The sequence below is a fragment of the Rhinolophus ferrumequinum genome, chromosome 5, assembly GCF_004115265.2.
Source record: "Rhinolophus ferrumequinum isolate MPI-CBG mRhiFer1 chromosome 5, mRhiFer1_v1.p, whole genome shotgun sequence".
Taxonomy (NCBI): domain Eukaryota; kingdom Metazoa; phylum Chordata; class Mammalia; order Chiroptera; family Rhinolophidae; genus Rhinolophus; species Rhinolophus ferrumequinum.
In genome coordinates this window covers 42,002,648-42,020,946 of record NC_046288.1, presented here as the reverse complement: position 1 = coordinate 42,020,946, position 18,299 = coordinate 42,002,648, and the positions used below count along the sequence as shown (strand labels likewise).

The 18,299-nt window shown below is 39.2% G+C and overlaps 1 protein-coding gene across 5 annotated transcripts in view; it reads left to right on the top strand.

Annotated features, from left to right (window-relative positions):
* The window catches only part of ABCG2 (ATP binding cassette subfamily G member 2 (Junior blood group)), a 101,943-nt gene that overhangs the window by 56,259 nt on the left and 27,385 nt on the right, over positions 1–18,299 (top strand). Inside the window, exons 1-5 of one of the 5 annotated variants that reach the window (XM_033106632.1) lie at positions 1,709–1,929; positions 11,777–11,998; positions 16,622–16,681; positions 17,158–17,272; positions 17,902–18,054. The exons of 2 other annotated variants lie outside the window; for them this stretch is intronic. In XM_033106632.1, the coding sequence (XP_032962523.1) occupies positions 11,796–11,998; positions 16,622–16,681; positions 17,158–17,272; positions 17,902–18,054 (531 nt within the window). In that variant the 5' untranslated portion in view covers positions 1,709–1,929; positions 11,777–11,795. Of the gene's footprint in view, positions 1–1,708; positions 1,930–11,776; positions 11,999–15,953; positions 16,027–16,621; positions 16,682–17,157; positions 17,273–17,901; positions 18,055–18,299 lie in introns of those variants that run through there. 2 more of the 5 variants (XM_033106634.1, XM_033106635.1) reach the window with 2 other exon arrangements.

Below are 18,299 nucleotides of genomic sequence, written 5' to 3'. Positions count from 1 at the left end.
AAAATATACAGAATAGCATTTTTAATATTCTAAAAAAATTACGTGTAAGCAACTTATATGTTGCATCTAAAGAACAGAATAAATGAACAAACAAAACAGAAATAGACTCATAGATACAGAGAAAAAACTGATGGTTGCTAGGTGAGAGGCAGGTTGGGGGTGGGGGAGAAGGTGAAGGGATTAGAAAGTACAAATTGTTTTGTACTTTTTTTTTGCGTACTATTTGTACTCAAAATAGTCATGGAGATGTGAAATACAGTATGGGAATATAATCAATAATGTAAGATAATGTAGGGTGTCAGATGGGTACTGGACTTATTGGGGGGATCACTTCATAGGTTATGTCAATGCCTAACCACTGCGCTGTACACCTGGAACTAATATAATACTGAATGTCAACTATAATTAAATATATTTATATAGTCATGGAATGTACAGCACAGCATAGGGAATGCAGTCAATGGTATTGTAATAGCTACCTACGATGTCAGGGGTGGTATAATTGGGGGATTATCACTTTGTGAGGGGTGTAAATGTCTAATCATTGCGTTGTTTTGTGCACCTGAAATTAATTTTTAAAAAGTAAGTGTAATTAATTTTCTTATCTAGGCCTCTTGGCTAACACTTTCTTGTATGGGGTGAAGAATTAAGAGTAATTCCTAGTGTTGCTTAAAATAATTTAACTAATGATATTTTTGTTTGTAAATGAAAACCAGAAACTAGATAGATACAAGTACAAATTTCTGAGAGGAGATGAAGCTGGTGAATTTTGGCATAGCCAGACACACTCATAAAGCCTGATAACCAACCCTTTTCCTCAATCAGGACAATCACTTTCCAGGCTTTCTACATGATCAGTGTCTTGCAAAGAACTGTTTAGTACAGGAGTGTGGAAAAATACTATTAACTGTTTCCTGTAATATTTTCATTCAAATAGTTTTCTTTCCACCCTTCCTTCCCTGTCGATTTAGTTCCCGATTTTATTGGCCATGAGGCGCGGGAACCTAATTTCTGGGAAGCTCAGTCAATAGAAGACTGCCTACTTGCTCTCGGTGGGCAACGTTCTAAACTGAAAAAACCAAGGCGTCAGCGTCCCCGGGTGCAGAGCACCGTTAGTGACCAAATCCATCAAGGACAGACGGGATATTGATCAGCAGGGGTAGCGTCCTGTGATTACCATGGCTAATAGCAAACTGTCCATTTCGGAATAGCCCTGGAGAAGAAGTTTGGGGACTGTTCTTGTGTGCTCGGGGATAGTCATCTTCGTTTCCCTGCCAGTGGGCAGGTGGCTGCCAGATGCAGTGCGGAACTTGGTACCAGTGCTACAAGGGTCGTGGGCTCCGCCCTGACGATACACGCAGCAGGCAGGAGGCGCCGCGCCTTTCGCCCTCTGACCAGCAAGGATCCCGAGAGAGCCGGGCACGTGGGTGGGGACTTCGCCCTGCGCTCTCCCCGCCCGCAGCCGCAGGTGTCGGATGTGAAGCCCGCATCCGCGCTGCCTGCGCTCGCCTCCTGGCCGCCGGGGTCGCAGTCCGCCGCTCCTGACCGCGACCACGACCGACCCCGGGACGACGCCTTCCCAGGCTGTGAGCCGCGCGTGTAAGAGTTGGGCTCACGAGGAGGGCTGCCCGCGGGACTGTGGGTGACGGTCCTCGAGCTCTGCTTTGCCGCTCGCCCGCTGAGTCTTAAATCGGTGGTTAAGCAGGCAGGTTAAGCAGGAAAGAGGCAGCCTGGAAAGGAACCGGGAAGATTCTGGAAAAGCTGCACGATTTAGAAAGCACAGTACAGATGCTTGATGTCATTGTGAAGTAGGAGCTGCTTAGGGAACGTTCGGAAGGTCCGGCGGACTCATCTCAGCGTTTATGTAAATGATTATCAGTGCTCTGCCTCTCCGCGCACGGACCCTGAGATCAGCCCTTGAAGAGCTGAGTGAGTAAATGCCCTTTGGAATATGTGTGTGGCTTGAAAAGTCGTTGGGTATTTCGTGTACATTTGGTAGAAAGTAGAGAACTGTTTAACTGAGATGATTAGGTTTTAATTGTTCCCTCCCAGTTTCACTGGAAAGTGCATATGAAATGCAAACTGAAAATGCAGAGTGCTTTTTAAGAAAACGATGCTTTGGTGCAACTGTTTCTGTGTGTGCTGGTGTGTTAAGGGCCCTTTGGTCAAACTCTAGCTTTTCTCCAAATGAATGAAACTAGAGTTGATACTGGATGAATAAAAACCTAGTGAGCATGGAAGTTACTACAAGGTGGGAGAAAAGTTTGTCAACATCAATATTAATACTTTAAAAGAGATTAACCAATATAGTTATTCTTTTTCTTATCCTCAGGACATAAAGTTTGTCCACAACTTTGGATGGTTTGCTGAAGAGTTCTAGAGCTCCCTTTTGTAATTTTTCTGTGGATAGTTTAAAGATTATTAGAGAAGTTAGAAAAACACAGAATAATAGAAGACCATAAAAGGTTAGATTGCAAACCTAGCAAACAGTTAAAGAATATACTTGCAATGTTGTGTAGTTTTATTTTATTGCCTTATGGTGGAAATATTGAGGCTCACTGCACTATCAAAAAAAACATACGTTCATAGTAACAAATGTTTATTGACCATCTTTGCTCCAGACCCTGGGCATTGTGGGGATAAAAAAAAATAATAATACTTTTCTTTCCACCTTCTAAGTTCTTCTAGCTGGGCTAATACATTAATAGAGACAGATTAACAGGAGAAAAATCAAAATTTTAATACATGTGCATGGGAATTCACATAAGCATGAAAATCCAAAGACAGTGAGGCAGCATTGGGTTTATGACATTTTGGGACAAAGGAGAAGGGGTGGGGATCGGGTCTTAGATTTCAGGAGTGAGAATGGGGGATTTACAGGTAGTTGAGAAGCAGAACACACTTGGTAGGAAATCCTTGCTAGGCTACTCAGAAACTCTGGGACACTGGGTATCTAGCTAACAGGCCCCTGCTGAAGCCCTCTTATTTACCATATTCAATTCAAATTAGGCTGAGGCTAGCATCCTAAGACCTCCTTCCTGAAGCAGGTTTTTTCTATCCCAGTCTCTCAGGTAGTTAAGGTGAAGGGTCAAAGTTCTTTCTGAGTCTTTCTTAAGAAACAGCTTAAAAATCAATATCCCAAAAACGCTGCTCAGGGTAGCAAACTTTGGGTCCCTTCAGCATTCAGCAAGAGCTCTCCTAGGGAACACATTCTTTTGCATCAAGATGGTCTTAAAATACACTTGTATCCAGAATCTATTTCTGCATTAATTTTATTAAGCATCCATGAAGCAGTTGAGGCAAGCGTAAGTATTACTAATTGAAAGTAAGGTGCAACCCTGAGTAGAGTTACTGTGTGGGAGCACATTAGAATGAACATGGACCGACCAGAGGACCCTATGCAAATTGAAGTTGCATCCTCTGGCCATAATAAAAAGGGAACTATGAATTACACAGTTCAATGAGGATAAAGGGGAGAAACATACTAGCTCCCTAGAGAAGCTTTTCCTGGCATTTACTTCTGAGGGAAGTGTCTTGTGTTACAGAAAGATGTAGAGGAGACTGAACCATGGCAGTGGGAGAGCATCCCTTGTGCCCATCTGATAGATAGTACGTACAATGGTGCGTTTCCTAGGACTGCTTGCTGTAGTTGTAACTTTCCTTACTGTAAGTGTTATGAAAAACACGTGTTGGTTGCTAAGACCCTGTGGTCACATACATGCTGTTGTTTAACAGCTTGGGCCTTTTCTGGGGATAAATCTAGATTTTCTAGTGGGATCAGTGAACCTCATGTTCTTCAAACACTCTCTATTTCTATCTGTCAAGAATTTTAATAGAAGTTTGGCAAGAGTTGAAGATTATATCAAGTGGGAAGTTTTATTCTGTGTTGCTTACTTGAGTTATAGGTTAGGGTTGAGATCTTTTAGTAAAAACTAATGAACCTAGATGGCCATTTAGTATAGAAGCCATTTTAGCATATAGCATATAAGATATACAGGTCTGCAGGAAACTAACGTGACTCCTTTAAAAAAATCAGTTCCCAATTTACTCTAGGATGTGAATCAATAATTGATAGTGTCTAGATGTCTTTGGCCTCGTAGGTATTTTTTTTTAACAGCTTCATGCTATATAATTCACAGGTGACACAAATCACCATTTAAAGTGTACAGTTTGTGCGACCATCACTTTTTCATCATTGTCTCCTTTAATTATCCATTAGCAGTCACCTCCCCTTCTCATGATATTTCCCCCACCCCATAGTTTTTTGAAGAGAGTATTCTACCTCAGTGGGAGACTTTTAGAAAGTGGATATCTAATTTTTGAGCTACATAGTTAGCTCATTTATAGAGATAAAATATTGAAAGAATTGTAGCATTGAAAGTTAGTAGTATACCACTGTTTAAATCCGGGGTGGGGGGCGGCCTGGTGGCTCAGGTAGTTGGGGCGCCGTGCTCCTAACGCTGAGGTCACCAGTTCGTTTCCCACATGGGCCAGTGAGCTGCGCCCTCCACAACTAGATTGAAGACAAGGAACTGCCTTCAATTCCTGCATGGGATGGTGGTCTGTGCCGCCTGCAACTAAAGATTGAAAATGACGACTGGACTTGGAACTGAGCTGTGCCCTCCACAACTAGATTGAAGGACAACGACTTGGAGCTGAAGGGCCCTGGGGAAGCACACTGTTCCCCAATATTCCCCAATAAAATTAGAAAAACAAAACAAAACACCTCATAGGAAGTGTTTTTTTCCAAGTTCAAAAAAAAGTATTAACAACAGGGTAAACCCTACCTACTTGTCTATCTATCTAGGGTATAGTAAAGAGAGTTCTATTACCTAACACAACTTGCACAAGGAAATTTAAAGATTTCCTGATTGACTATTGTTTTGGAGTATCATTCTCCCCTGATATCTATGAGACTGTTGGTGAACTACGAAATTCCCATTTTATTTGGTCTATATGTAAGAATAAGATTTTTGGATTAGCTTCAACCGCTGAAACTGGCCCATAGCCCTGTTGAAGTGTTATTTGGAAGATTGATGGCTTATAGGCGGGAAGAAATAAATTTTGTTAAAAAATTCAGACGCAGGGTTTAAAAACAAGGGTTAAAATGATCGTTAGCAATGTCCCCGCAAGGGGAAGAAGCCAGGATGCCCAACTCCAAATCTTGGACCAAGATCTTCAAGATTCACTTAATTGTTGGCGGATCCTGGAAGCTGTGTGTTTTAATTTTGGGGCAGCATCTCTGTCAGGCTGATTAACATAGAAACAACAGTCTTCTTCTAAGTATAAGCATAGCCCCCTCCCCCTTTTCAGTGGTTTTTCAAAGGAATGGTTAGGGACTGGTTATTGGGGGCTATGTTGATCTCTGGAGCCAAGTAGACGAAGGTATAGGTGTCTATGCAAGTACTTGGAAGGCAAGATAAGACCTAGTCCCTCAGAGAAAAAATATAAAGCAATAATGAGCAGCACCAGCAGTTTTGTTTGAAGAGCTTAAGGTCTTCAATTGTCTCACAGGAACAGGAGTGACAGTCTTCTTTCTGGGGGAGACCTGTGGAGACTTAAATGAAATAAGTTTAACTCGAGGGAGTGGACCCAGCCACTGACTCTCTGAAGCCCAGCAACCACTGGGGGGCTTGGAAAAATTGCAAAGTGTTTCTTTTTTGTAGGCAGAAACTGGTTTGTTAGAGACCCCTGGCTTTCCAGGGCTACAGTGTGTAGAGGGGTGGGCCTGGGGGAGGTGCCGGTTCTCCATATTTCCTAAGTGCCTGCTGAAACTTTCCCAAGCTAACAACATAGGATATAATAGAATTGAGGTTAGAATTTAAAGCAACGGGCAGCAGTTAGAACCAGGGCTTCGAGGTCTTTTGATGAAACTTTTCCAGAATTTAAGTTTTCTTTTTAAGTTTAATTTGTTTATTTTACATTTCCTCTAAGGTATAGACCAGTGATAAGGAACAGGGTGAGTAAAATGACTCCAAATCTGGGAGCTTTCTTTATTTTTAACAACTGAGCAGTTTTCAGAGGTAAAAGGTCCAAAGTGAGCAGTTGAGACAGAATAAATGGCTTCTATGTCAATTAGGAAATTACAAGGCTTACCTGCCACGTCAGGGTCACCTGGAGTTTCACCCCTGTGATGAGTATACCTTGGGAGCTGCTGGGAACTTTAGGCCCTTTAGTCAATCACAGCCATTTGTGGGAAGGAGTTGGTCCCTGTTCCCTCCAGAACAGGGGGCAATCCCTCCCTCACTGCCCCTTTGTTTGCACAGGGGCATGGCTGCTTTGGAGGATTAGGACACTTTTTATTCCAGTGGTCTGGGCTTCCATATCCAAAGCAGGATCCTTTATGTGGCATTTCCTTTGCTGGGGCATTGGGGTGACTTGAAGTGGCCTCAGCCCTGGGTTGTCTATAACTGTGGCCAAAAATCTGGCCTGTCTCTGGTCTCATCCTCCAGTCTCACTGTTCCTTTATTCCTTGTTTTCCTGTCTGGGTTGTTAGCAATACTTAAACAAATTCCTGTCCTTCTTTAGGATCTGAATCTCTTTATCAGGGATGTAACAGTGGGCTAGAACCATTAGAATTCCCTGCCAGTTTGGGGAAAACATCAGGCTAAGCTTCCTTATATTGGCCTGTAGCTGATACTGAGGAAGGCACATGAACTCTAGCAGTTCTAAAATACAGAAATTTACAAACTATTAGCAAAGCTTAATTTTTAGATTTAGTTTTTTTGAATAACCAGTGACCTGATTGAGACAATATAAAACATAGAAAATTATTTTGATGACACATATAATCTTTGCTTTTCAGGCAGAAAACTTTCTCATAATATCAGTAGATCAATATTCTAACAAACTTTTTATCTTATTTAGTAGAAAGAGAAAAACTTGAATTTTGCACCAACTTAACTTTTTTTTATTATTATTAGTTTCAGGTGTACAAAAGAATGTAATAGTTAGACATTTATACCCTTCACAAAGTGATAACCACCCTCCCCCAATCTACTATCCCTCTGATGTCGCATACAGCCGTTACGTTTCCACTGTCTCTATTCTTTATGCTGTACTCCATTTCCTGTGACATGTATATATGTGTACATAACTATATATATATATATATATATAGTTATATATATATAGTTATAGTTGACATTCATTATTGTTCAGCTTCAGGTGTACAGCGCAGTGATCAGGCATCTACACTGTCCATGAAGTGGTCTCCCTAATAAGACAAGTGTCTGTTGGATACCCTACAAATTCTTTACAATATTATTGATTATATTCCCCAAACTGTCGTTCATATCCCTGTGGCAATCTTGTGGTTACCAATTGTGCTTTCTAATCCCCTCACCTTCCCCCTTACCCCCACCCCCTCCCATCTATCAACCCTCAGTCTTTCCTGTATGTCTCTGAGACTGTTTCTGATTAGTTTATTCATTTATTCTATTCTTTAGATTCCACATATAAGTGAGATGGTATTGGTCTTTCTCTGTCTGACTTATTTCACTTAGCATAATGTTCTCTGGGTCCATCCATATTGTTGCAAATGGTAAGATTTCGTTCTTCTTTATGGCCAAGTAATACCCCATTGTATAAATGTACCACAATTTCTTGATCCAGTCATCAACTGATGGGCATTTCAGTTGTTTCCATGAATTCCAATAGAATTCAGTTGTATTCTATTGTGAATAGTGGGGTTCAACACAGGGTTGGTGACCCAAAAAGAGTGTAGAATTTTTACTGTACATGCTTAAAAATGCAGAGAGTAATGCTGAACTTAAAGGTTTTAGATGTAGACTCTGTGGTCATTACACATCCAGGTGGACAAAGCTCCCAAGATGCAGCGCAGAATTTACAGAGCTCATGGGCGGATGAAACACTTGAGATGTTTCGGATGAGGACATTGAGATGGTCCTCACTGAAAAAGAGCAGATTGTTCCTAAACCAGAAGAGGAGGTTGCACAGAAGAAAAAGACCTCCCAGAAGAAACAAAAATTTATGGCCCGGTCTGCTTATAGACAGATAAGTGATTTCAGGAAGTCAGATGACCAGCTGAATATAACTGTTCGGCCACAGTGGCGTATTCAACAGTCACTCCCCTTCTGACCTTGTCCAGTTTCAGGGCCTTAACACAATCCATGGGTGTCTCTAGGACCTCCTCCTATGAACTGAGAACATCCAAACCTGTGCTTCATCTCTGCTTGGATGTCTAAAAAGCACATGTTCCAAGCAGAGCTTCCTGATCTTGTGTCCTTAATCAAAGTGAATGAAGCATTTCTAGGAGGGGATTTTCAACTCTTGTCAGTGTTGCTGGTAGTTTGCCTCAGAGAGGACGAAGAAATGGTCATTAATATATTAAAACCATTTAATTGTTCACACTTTAAGAGGGTGGATTTTATAGTTTGTGAATTATATTTTGATAAAAAAATTGTTCATTGGATACATCACTTTGTTAGTTGCCTAATTTTGTCAAGAGTATCTTTGATATGAGTGTGGGGTGGGGTGAAACCTGACTGGAGTGGGTTCAGAGTGAATTTGCGGGAGACAAATTGGAGGGCACTAGACAGTAGCTGTAGGACTTTTTTTTTTTTTTAAGAAAAAATTATGACTCGAAGGGGTCATACCTTTGGGGCTTATAACATCATACATAATAGGGGGAGGAAAGAGGGACTAGGGAGAAGAATTACAGAATATTTATAATCAGTAGAAAAGGAAAAAATTGATGCAGGGGAGAAAAAGTGAGAGGTGGTTGCAATTATTGGAGAGACATCCTTGAGTAGGCAAGAAGGAAAGAGAAGCAATGCATAAGTAGAAAGTTAACCTTAGGTAGCAACAGAAGGAGGCCTAGGAGAGTTGGCCTCTGATAAATAGAGGGAGTAGGTTGGAAAGATAGGAGATGGATGAAAGATGGTATAGAAAGGAAGGGTAGGTGGGTGAGAAAAGGTCTTTATTTACAGTGTCAAGTGGGAGCCTGCATGGCTGTGATAGTGGGGAGGGCAAGATCATTAGAGGAGAGAAGCTCAGGGAGCTGGGAAGGTAAAGGACAAAGGTCTATATGGATTTTGAAATTGCCTGAAGCGAACAAGATATTAACCTTCAGAATTGTATGTGACAGTGTAAATCCATCGATGCCTGTTGGAAAACAGTTCACACTTGGATGCTCAATTAAATGTGGGTTTGTAGCATTTTTTAAAAAAATTAAGGAGCAACAAAGTATTGTATAATGAAGACCCCAAGAGGGTGTGGTCGTTGGTCATCCATGAGAGTCTACTCAGTTTTTAACCAAAGCTATACCTCCCTTGGATGTCTCAAACATCTAAAACTTACCACATTGGAGCTGAGCCTTTGAACATAGGTGGGGTTTTCCTGTATTTATTCTGCTTTGGGGTTCCTAGAACTTTTTCATTCTGTGGCATCAGTTTTGGAAAATGCTTGGCCAGTATTTCTTCAAATATTGATTCTGCTCCATTGTTTTCTCCACTTTTAATCTTCAGTTACATGTGTATGACAGTACCTTTTTTATCGTGTCCCATATGTTTCTTAGGCTTTTTAAACGTAGTTTTCATTGTTTTCAGTCTGGATTTCTTATTTTCCAAGTGATAGTTTTCATCCATGCTTCAACCTGGATGTTTTCTACATACTAGTCTACTACTAACTAATTCTCTTTGAGTATCAGTATCTAAACTGCTGTTAAACTCATCTATTGCTTTTTAGAAAATATGTAGATTCTGATTCTTTGTTAATAGTTTACCTTTTCATTTCTTTTCTTAAATAGTATATTATGCAGTTATTTTAACATCAATGTCTGATGACTTCCGTCTGTATTACCTGTGGGTCTATTTCTCTTTTCTTGTTTTTGGAACATTAGGTCCTATTTTCTGAAACTCCTGGTAATGTTGATTGAAAATTTGGATGATTATATATATTTTTTTGACAGTGGATTTAACTCCTAGTTGACAAATAAAGTATGAGCAGATCACTCTGATTCAGTAGAGGCTGGTCTGTTTCTGGTTTGCCCATATTGCCAGGGCATAGCCCTTCAGGGATCTCAAAAGCCCCTTCTGGGATTCTAGGGCCCCTCTTCTTTGGTAGTCTTGCCACTTCAAATTTTCTCTCCCTAGCCCTACCAGACTGCTGAATTATTTCCTCAGCTGTTTTTAGCCTCTAGCAGCTTCTTTCTACCTGTGTTCTTTCTGAGTTTTGCCCCCTGTGTGTGCAATTTGCCTGGATTGGGAAGGGCACAGAATGCTGGGTTTCCCTCTCTGCTGTTTCCTCCTTTCCAGGATTTTGGTTCCTTAAGTCCTGGCTGCTTTTGCTGGTCTCATCAGACAGAACTCTTCAAACTATTGCTTCTTATATTTTATCTACTTTTATAGTTATTCTTAGGAGGGTGATTGGTTTGGAACAGCTGCTCTATCATAGCCAGAGAAAAAGTTCTTCACAGATTACTTTGATTTTTAAAAATTAAAACTAGGTTTCCAATAAATAAATAAATAAATAAATAAATAAAAACCCAAAAATCCCAAACCAAAACAAAAAGCACACACAACAAAACTACATTTCCCGAAGTTTCACATTTCAAATCTATTCACAAGCTACTGAATTCTCCTTCTGCCTAATTTCCTACTCTAATAAAATCTTTTAAAGGGGCTTTTTGTTACTGCCTTAATGAAACCTTTAAACTTTCTTTATAAATTTAATACTCAGTTTTTGTTTCAAATTCTTTAACTGCTTAACTATTGATCTGAATTTCTGGTTATTTTTATACTTAATTCTAAATCTTCCTGGATTTAAATATGCTTGCCCATTAAGGAAATGATTGTGTCATCCCAAATAATTTTGGAGTTTATCTTCTTAGCTGATTGAAGGAGCATAATTATCAGTGATATAAGCCTGGAGCTATACATTCAGAGAAATTTCTCTTGTTCCTGACAACCTAGCTAAGCTCTTTTTTGTAATAACTATGTCATAAAACCAAAAATAAAAAAATAGCCAAAACCAAAAACGGGGTGATGGTGACCATGTAATCTGTCTCTGATCTTGGATTGTAGTATAATATGCTTTTCACGCTCGCCAGATTTATAACTTCCACTTAGGTTTCTCCTGCTTTGTGAGTTTTAAATAATTTTCAAACTCTCCCTATTTACATTAGATATTTCATTGACACCTAATTGAAGTTTATGTGTTGAGAATTGTGTCTGCCTCCCAAATATGGGTTCCAAGGTTGTTCTTAACACAGTGATGTGGACTGTCCATTGGAAATGGAGTTATTTATTATAATGCAGTTTAAAATGGAGTTTTAAAAATGTTAATATATCTTATTGAGCACAACATATCAAAAATATTTTTAGTTAACATGTAGTCAATGTAAAATTGATTAATCAGGTATTTTACATTCTTTTTTTAAAATTTGGATTTCTGTTCTTTTCATTATTTTTTGAGACACAATTGACTTGTAACATTAGTTTCAGGTGTAAACATAGTGATTCAATATTTGTATATATTGTGAAATGATCACCACAATAAGTCTAGTTAAATTCCATCACCATAGTTACTAGCTTTTCTCTTACCATAATGAGAAATTTTAAGATCTACTCTCAGCAACTTTTAAATATGTAATACACTATTAACTATACTTACTGTGATGAACATAACATCCCCAGGACTTATTTTATAACTGGAAGTTTGTACCAAAATGGACTTATTTTAAGGGTACTGTTACCTAGTGTTTATAATCTCATTTATCTAGGCTATCAACTTACTGTTGCTTTTCCCTCTGCAGAAACGCAGAAACTCTCAGGATGTCTTCCAGTAATGACCAGGTTTTTATCCCAATGTCACAAAGAAACACTAATGGCCTCTCCGGGATGCCGTCCAACGACCTGAAGTCATTTACTAAAGGAGTTGTGTTAAGTTTTCATAATGTCTGCTATCGAGTAAAAGTGAAGAGTGGCTTTCTACTTGCTCGAAAAACAACTGAGAAAGAAATACTAATGAATGTCAAGTACGTGCATGTATTTTTATGTAAATCGCTTTGTTGACATACAGTGAACTGCACAGGTTTTGCCTGTTACAAGTAAGGTGCTATGGACATTTGTATACATGTCTGTACAGATACATAGATGCATACTTTCATTTGGCTCAACTGGGAGTGAAACGTTTGAATCATATATTAGGTATATGTTTAATATTTAAAAGAATTGTCAGACTATTTTTAATGTTATACCGTGTGCATAACCAAATAATTTGAGAATCCAAATAATTTGAGAAACCAAATAATTAATGTGTCATTTAATTTTCCTCGGTAAGCTTGGTGGTTTCATGGACAGAGATCCTGGCTGTATGACTTACGATTTCTTGATCATGGATATAACTTTAATCTGTGAGCTTTAGTTTTCTAATCTGTGAAATAAAGGATCTATCACTGTACTTTATGAGCCAGACACATTAGGTTCTTAATGCACTTTATGTCCTTTATGTTCTAGAAGCAAGAGTCATGATGTTGAAATGACAATATATTGTGAAAGTACTATGATTTTCAAATAGATTTGTTTCAAATAAGTAGCCTGTTTATATAGTCATTTATAATCTATAACAATTTACCTAATACTTTCCCCCATTATACAGGTAGACAGAAATTACTTAAATACCGTATATGACATCTCTAGCTTAGCTTAAGTACGCAGTTGAAGTCCAGAGTAATGGAGAATTTAGGATCCAATTCAATACAAACTATGATTTTCATTCTCGTCCTCAAGCAATGAATTCATTTAGTGGTGGTGGAGTGGGCAGTAGCATGGTGTGTGTGGGGTGGGGGGGATGAGAATAGAACTTAGTTGGTACCACATATCTGTCTTCTTTCACAGATGATAGCCATTAAGATTGTTCGTGTTTTTCTGATTTCTAGAGAATTGAGCCTGATTCTTCCTCTCTGTAGTGGGGAATGCATCTGGGTTTGCTCGGATAGCATAGCCTATGTGTTTTGTTTTGTTAATTTGTTTTTTTAATAGGGGAAATAATTATTCATGCAAAAAACAAGCAACTTTTTCGAGCTCTCTGAGATTGGAAGAGTGGTTATAAGGTATGGCTGAAAATCTATATATTGCATTAGGTTGGTGCAAAAGTAATTGCGTTTTTTTTTCAATTAATTTTTTTAACTTTTTAAACCACAGTTACTTTTGCATCAACCAAATAGAATCAGGTGTTTGCTTGATGCATTCTATGGGATTGTGGTTTTATCTGCTACTAGCAGGCAAGTGCTCCCAGAAGGCTAGGAAATAAAAAAATAGGGGAGAAACTTTTTGGATGTGGGTGGAGAGGAAACTATGGGGATCTGAGATTGATTGGGTGGTGGGGAGGTCAGGGGCTGTGTAGGATTAGATAGACCTTTGCTCATGCAGCAACACCTTCTGTCATACCTACTTCCTTGTTGCTTTCTTGTGTTGGTTAAGAAACCCTGACTAGGAAAACAAGGAGAGAAATGATAGACACAAAGCTTTTATCTTTTGCTACATGCCTAGTTAGAACTGACTGACCTTTTTGAAAGGGGACAAGATTTTTGTGGAACATAACAATGAATAAAGTGTTGGGTCACTTCAGATTTTGTGCTAAGTGGAAGGTGACAAATGGTTTGACTATGTGCAGGTTGAATAGGTTAAAAATGCATAGTGTGCGAGTATATATTTATCTTACTTATGTTTTAAAGCTAGTAGATTAGTAACCTGATATAATAAAATTGTCATCTGATCAAGGCTTCTTAATGCTTTTATGGTGCAATGGTAATCTTTCCAGCAATATTTGAGTCCATCTTTACCTACATTTTTTGGTTCATAAAAACTGTACAAACTTTTTTTCTTTTATTAAATATTTTTAAATTTTCAATTATAGGTGACATAGAATATTATATTAATTTTAGGTGTACAGCATAGTGATTAGACATTTTTATACCTTAAGAAGTTATCGGCCTGATAAATCTGGTAGGACACTACAGTTTTCTTGCTTACTGATATTTCTGGTTTAGGCATCCATCAGAAAAGTTATTCCTTTTATTCCATGCAGCATTTCTAAATTTTCTCATATCTGCTGTCTTCTACTAAATAAAATAGCATTTCTCAGATGGGAGAAAGGTGGCTCTCATTTCTCTTAGTTTTGACTTGTGTTTGATCACTCCACAAGCAATCAAAATAGTAAAATATTCCAAAAACAGCTGATGAGGATCTTGATTTTTATTTTGCCTTTGGACATTCTGTAATGTCATTTTTAGAACTAAATAACTAGAACTTGATGTCCTCTTTGGGGGGAAGAAGATAAAACAAAATCTGACTATGAGAATTCAAAACGGTGCGATTTTGCTACCTTATGACAAACCTTTCTGTTACGCTTAGTTTGTCTCCATACTCAAATTTGAGCCTTTTTCTCACCAATGCTGAAGGTCTGTGGAAAAAATAGTCCATTCCAGTAGATGTGTGGATATCCTGTAATCTTCAGGGAAATTCATTTTCTTTCTTTCTTTCTTTCTTTCTTTCTTTCTTTCTTTCTTTCTTTCTTTCTTTCTTTCTTTCTTTCTTCCTTTTTTTTGAAAATTAATTTTCTACTTGGAGTTTTGAAAAATTTATAGTTTATTTTGAAATGATTTCAAACTTAAGCCTTGCAGAAATAACTCGTTTACCTAGATTTCCCACCTGTAAACACCATACTGCACTTGCTAGTCATTTTGTCTCTTTACATGCCCACTGTCTTTAGGATTTTTCTGAACCATTTGAGAGCAAGCTGGCCATATGGTGCTCTATTATCCCTAACTCCTCCACCGTATATTTTTCAGAAATAAGGGATCTCTTCTATAGAACCACTCGGTCATTGTCTAGGAGCAGCCCAGGGGCAGCAACGCCTCATGATGGGTGCAGTGGTGTGTCCTACGGGGCCGCTGGTCAACCATGCCCCTCACGTAGCTGACTGACCACCACATGCTGTCTCCTCAGTCTCATCCAACCTGGGATTTCCCTGTTCTGCCCCAGGTGATGTTAACCTTGATCACCTGGTCACGTTGGTGTCTGCCAGCCTTCACCACAAGGTCACCACTTTCCACTTTGTAATTAATAACTATTATGAGGGGAGATACCCTGACATTATTCCCAAACCCTATTCCTCATTAAACCTGAACGCACCCACTTCAGCCGCCATTGATGACTCCTGCCTGAATCAGCAATAACTGTCACGATGATAGTTCAGAGGGTGATTTTCTGTTTTCATCCTATTCTTCTGTATGGGTTAGTTTGCATTCTACTAAAAAGAAAAAGCTTCATCTGTCATCTCTTCATTCATTTATTTATATCAGTATGGGCTCATGGATTTGCATTTTATTCAGTAGCATTTAATAGTAATGCGTTACCATTATTTATCTCGATAATCGTGTTGTTCCCTATTTGGTCAGTGGGAAACCTTTCAAGGTACGTTCTGTGTTTTGAACTCATTTTTTTTTTTTTGACATATTCTCTCATTCATTGAGTATTTTGTTGGCACTGCAAGAAGTTCCAGGCTCACTGTGTACTTAGCCTGCCTCAGACCTGAAATGAGCTGATGTTCCTTTTTGTGGAGTTTTGTATTTATAGCCATGACCTAGGTGTTTGGAATGTTCACTGCTACTGGAATGTCATAGTTTCCAGGCCTTTTCAGGGGGCAGACCCAGGGAACATATGTATATGTTTAAGTATGCATGCATCTAAACCTGTTTATATTTGTTCATGCACATAGATTAAAACCCATGACACCCAATTCCTGTCTAATGCCCCAGGGTTATTTCCATATTCCTATCTTTATAAAACATCTTCTCAGAAAGTGAAAAACCTGGCCCCTATTATTCTTAGTATACTGACTGATTTGCTCAGTCAATTTTTTTGTTCCTTTGTAGAAGCAATCTCCCCACCGTCCAGCTGTCTCCTCTCTTCCATCTCTCTTTACAGCCTGTTTCGTGGGTGCTGGAGGTTGCTGCACCCCCACCCAGCACTTCCATCACCTTCGTGCTAAGAAGGGAAGGTAAAGTCTAATGGAAATGACTGATGTGTTATTTGAACATGATCTAATAGGAGGGAATGTAACTTAGGTTTTCTTTCCAGTGTGGCTATGCCTAATTTCCATACATTTTTTCGTTCTTCTTGACATTTGTTTTCATTGAAAGCACTTGGTTTTCCTATAAGCAATCATGATTTATAAAAACGTACAGACTTCTTTGTTCAGCAAATTTTGAGTGTCTACTAGGTACTTAGGGAACTGAGCCATTTTTTTCGTAAGTCCCAACTGGTGATGACATTCTTTGTAGACTAGACTTCTATTAATTGACCATTTGATTTCTTTTCCTTTAAAAGTTGGTTTGTTGGGATGTCCGGTTAGCTCAGTTGGTTAGAGCATGCTGCTCTTAACAACAAGGTTGCCGGTTCGATCCCCACATGGGCCACTGTGAGCTGTGCCCTAAAAAAAAAAAAAAAAAGGAAGAAAAAAGAAAGAAAAGTTGGTTTGTGCTTATTTTCTGTTATTTTCATAAACTTTAGTTGAATGTACTAAATGCAGACTGTAAATTAGTAGAACCGGATTTAAAGTCACCCAGTATATTGGTCTGTTTCGGCATTTGCAGTGGGATCATGAGACCTGGCCTCAACGCCATTCTGGGACCCACAGGTGGAGGCAAATCTTCGTGAGTATAACGAGCACCAGTAAGCTTTTTCTCTGCAGTGTTAGTGTGCATTGAAAGATCACTTTTAGGAGAGCAGGTCTTTGTTGAGCATCACTACGTGTCTAGTCTGGTTCTAGGTGCTATGGATCCCATGCAGTCATGCTAGCTGTGGTTCTGTCCTAGGAGTGGGAAATTTGACTAACAGGAGGTGATAAAGTGATTGGCATTTGAGCTAATGAGGTGGAAAAGGGAGGGGATAAAATAGAAAGTGGGGAGATGGAGCAAAAGACAAAAGTGAAGGCTGAGTCTCAGGTAAAGGGGCACATTGCCTGTGTTGGCTCCCCCAGGGTCAGACAGCCTGGAGGGCAGTGTGGGAGGTCTATGTTGGATCAGCCAGCAGTGCCCTGCTTTATGTTCTTGGGCTTTATTGTAACAGAGTAGCTGAGAGATATAGTCCGAGGTGGAGGGGGAATAAAATCATGTGTTTTCTTTCATAGGCTATTAGATGTCTTAGCTGCAAGGAAAGATCCACAGGGCCTATCTGGAGACGTTTTGATAAATGGAGCACCTCAACCTGCCAATTTCAAATGTACCTCAGGTTATGTGGTACAAGTAAGTATTCATGGATTTTCATGTTAGATTTGTCCTGTTACTATGTGGGCAAGTGCCGTGGCTGATAGTTCAGTTTGCTTCCTATTGATGACGTGGCATGGGCATAGAGCCATCTCTCTTTGCACCAGCTTTTGATAATCTCCTGTAAGACATAGAGTACTGTTACCTGAACATGCAGGGAGAATCTGGAATAGGACTATTCTAAGGACAATGATGTTAGTTCTCCTGATGGAATATGACTCTCATAAGGCCCATGATGTCACTTCTAGTACCATATTTCCAGAAGATACACTGTTTTACTGTTTTCCTTGTATTTAGCTCTCTCCTTACCGTAGTTTAGAAAGATATGTTGGCAAATCCTTGTATAAAGCAGTCTGGAAATGTCTGCTAGTAGTAATCATAATTATGTGTGTTCTATTTGGGTGTACAGATACGAAATAAGAATTAATTCCATCAGGCTTTGCAGTTCTCTGTATATGGAGTTATTGAGATTTGTATAATTGCTAGTTCATCATTATCTATAACTCTCCCCGGGGTAATTATTTTTGTGGATTAAGTTACATATACTAAAGAGTGATGGTACTAGAAAAGACCTGATATGTCTTGTTAAAATGCCCTTTTGCCTTAAGGATGATGTTGTGATGGGAACTCTGACAGTGAGAGAAAATTTGCAGTTCTCAGCAGCTCTTCGGCTCCCAACAACTATGACAAATCATGAAAAGAACGAACGGATAAACAAGGTCATTCAAGAGTTAGGTCTGGCTAAAGTGGCAGATTCCAAGGTAACGTGGAAAAACCTGATGGTATCATCTCCAGGCAATAGGACCTCCGCGGTGTGGATAGTGTAACTCTTAGTCACATGTTTTCTGTAATGTGTGTGGTCAAAAGTGGCTGCCTGCCTTAAGGTGAGAAAAGTGACTACGTAATATGGAGGTGGGAATTAACCAGAAAAACATCAAAAAATGATTGAATCCTGGAAATGAAATATGGCATGTGGTCCAGTTTGTAAAAGTGTTCTTTGCAAAGA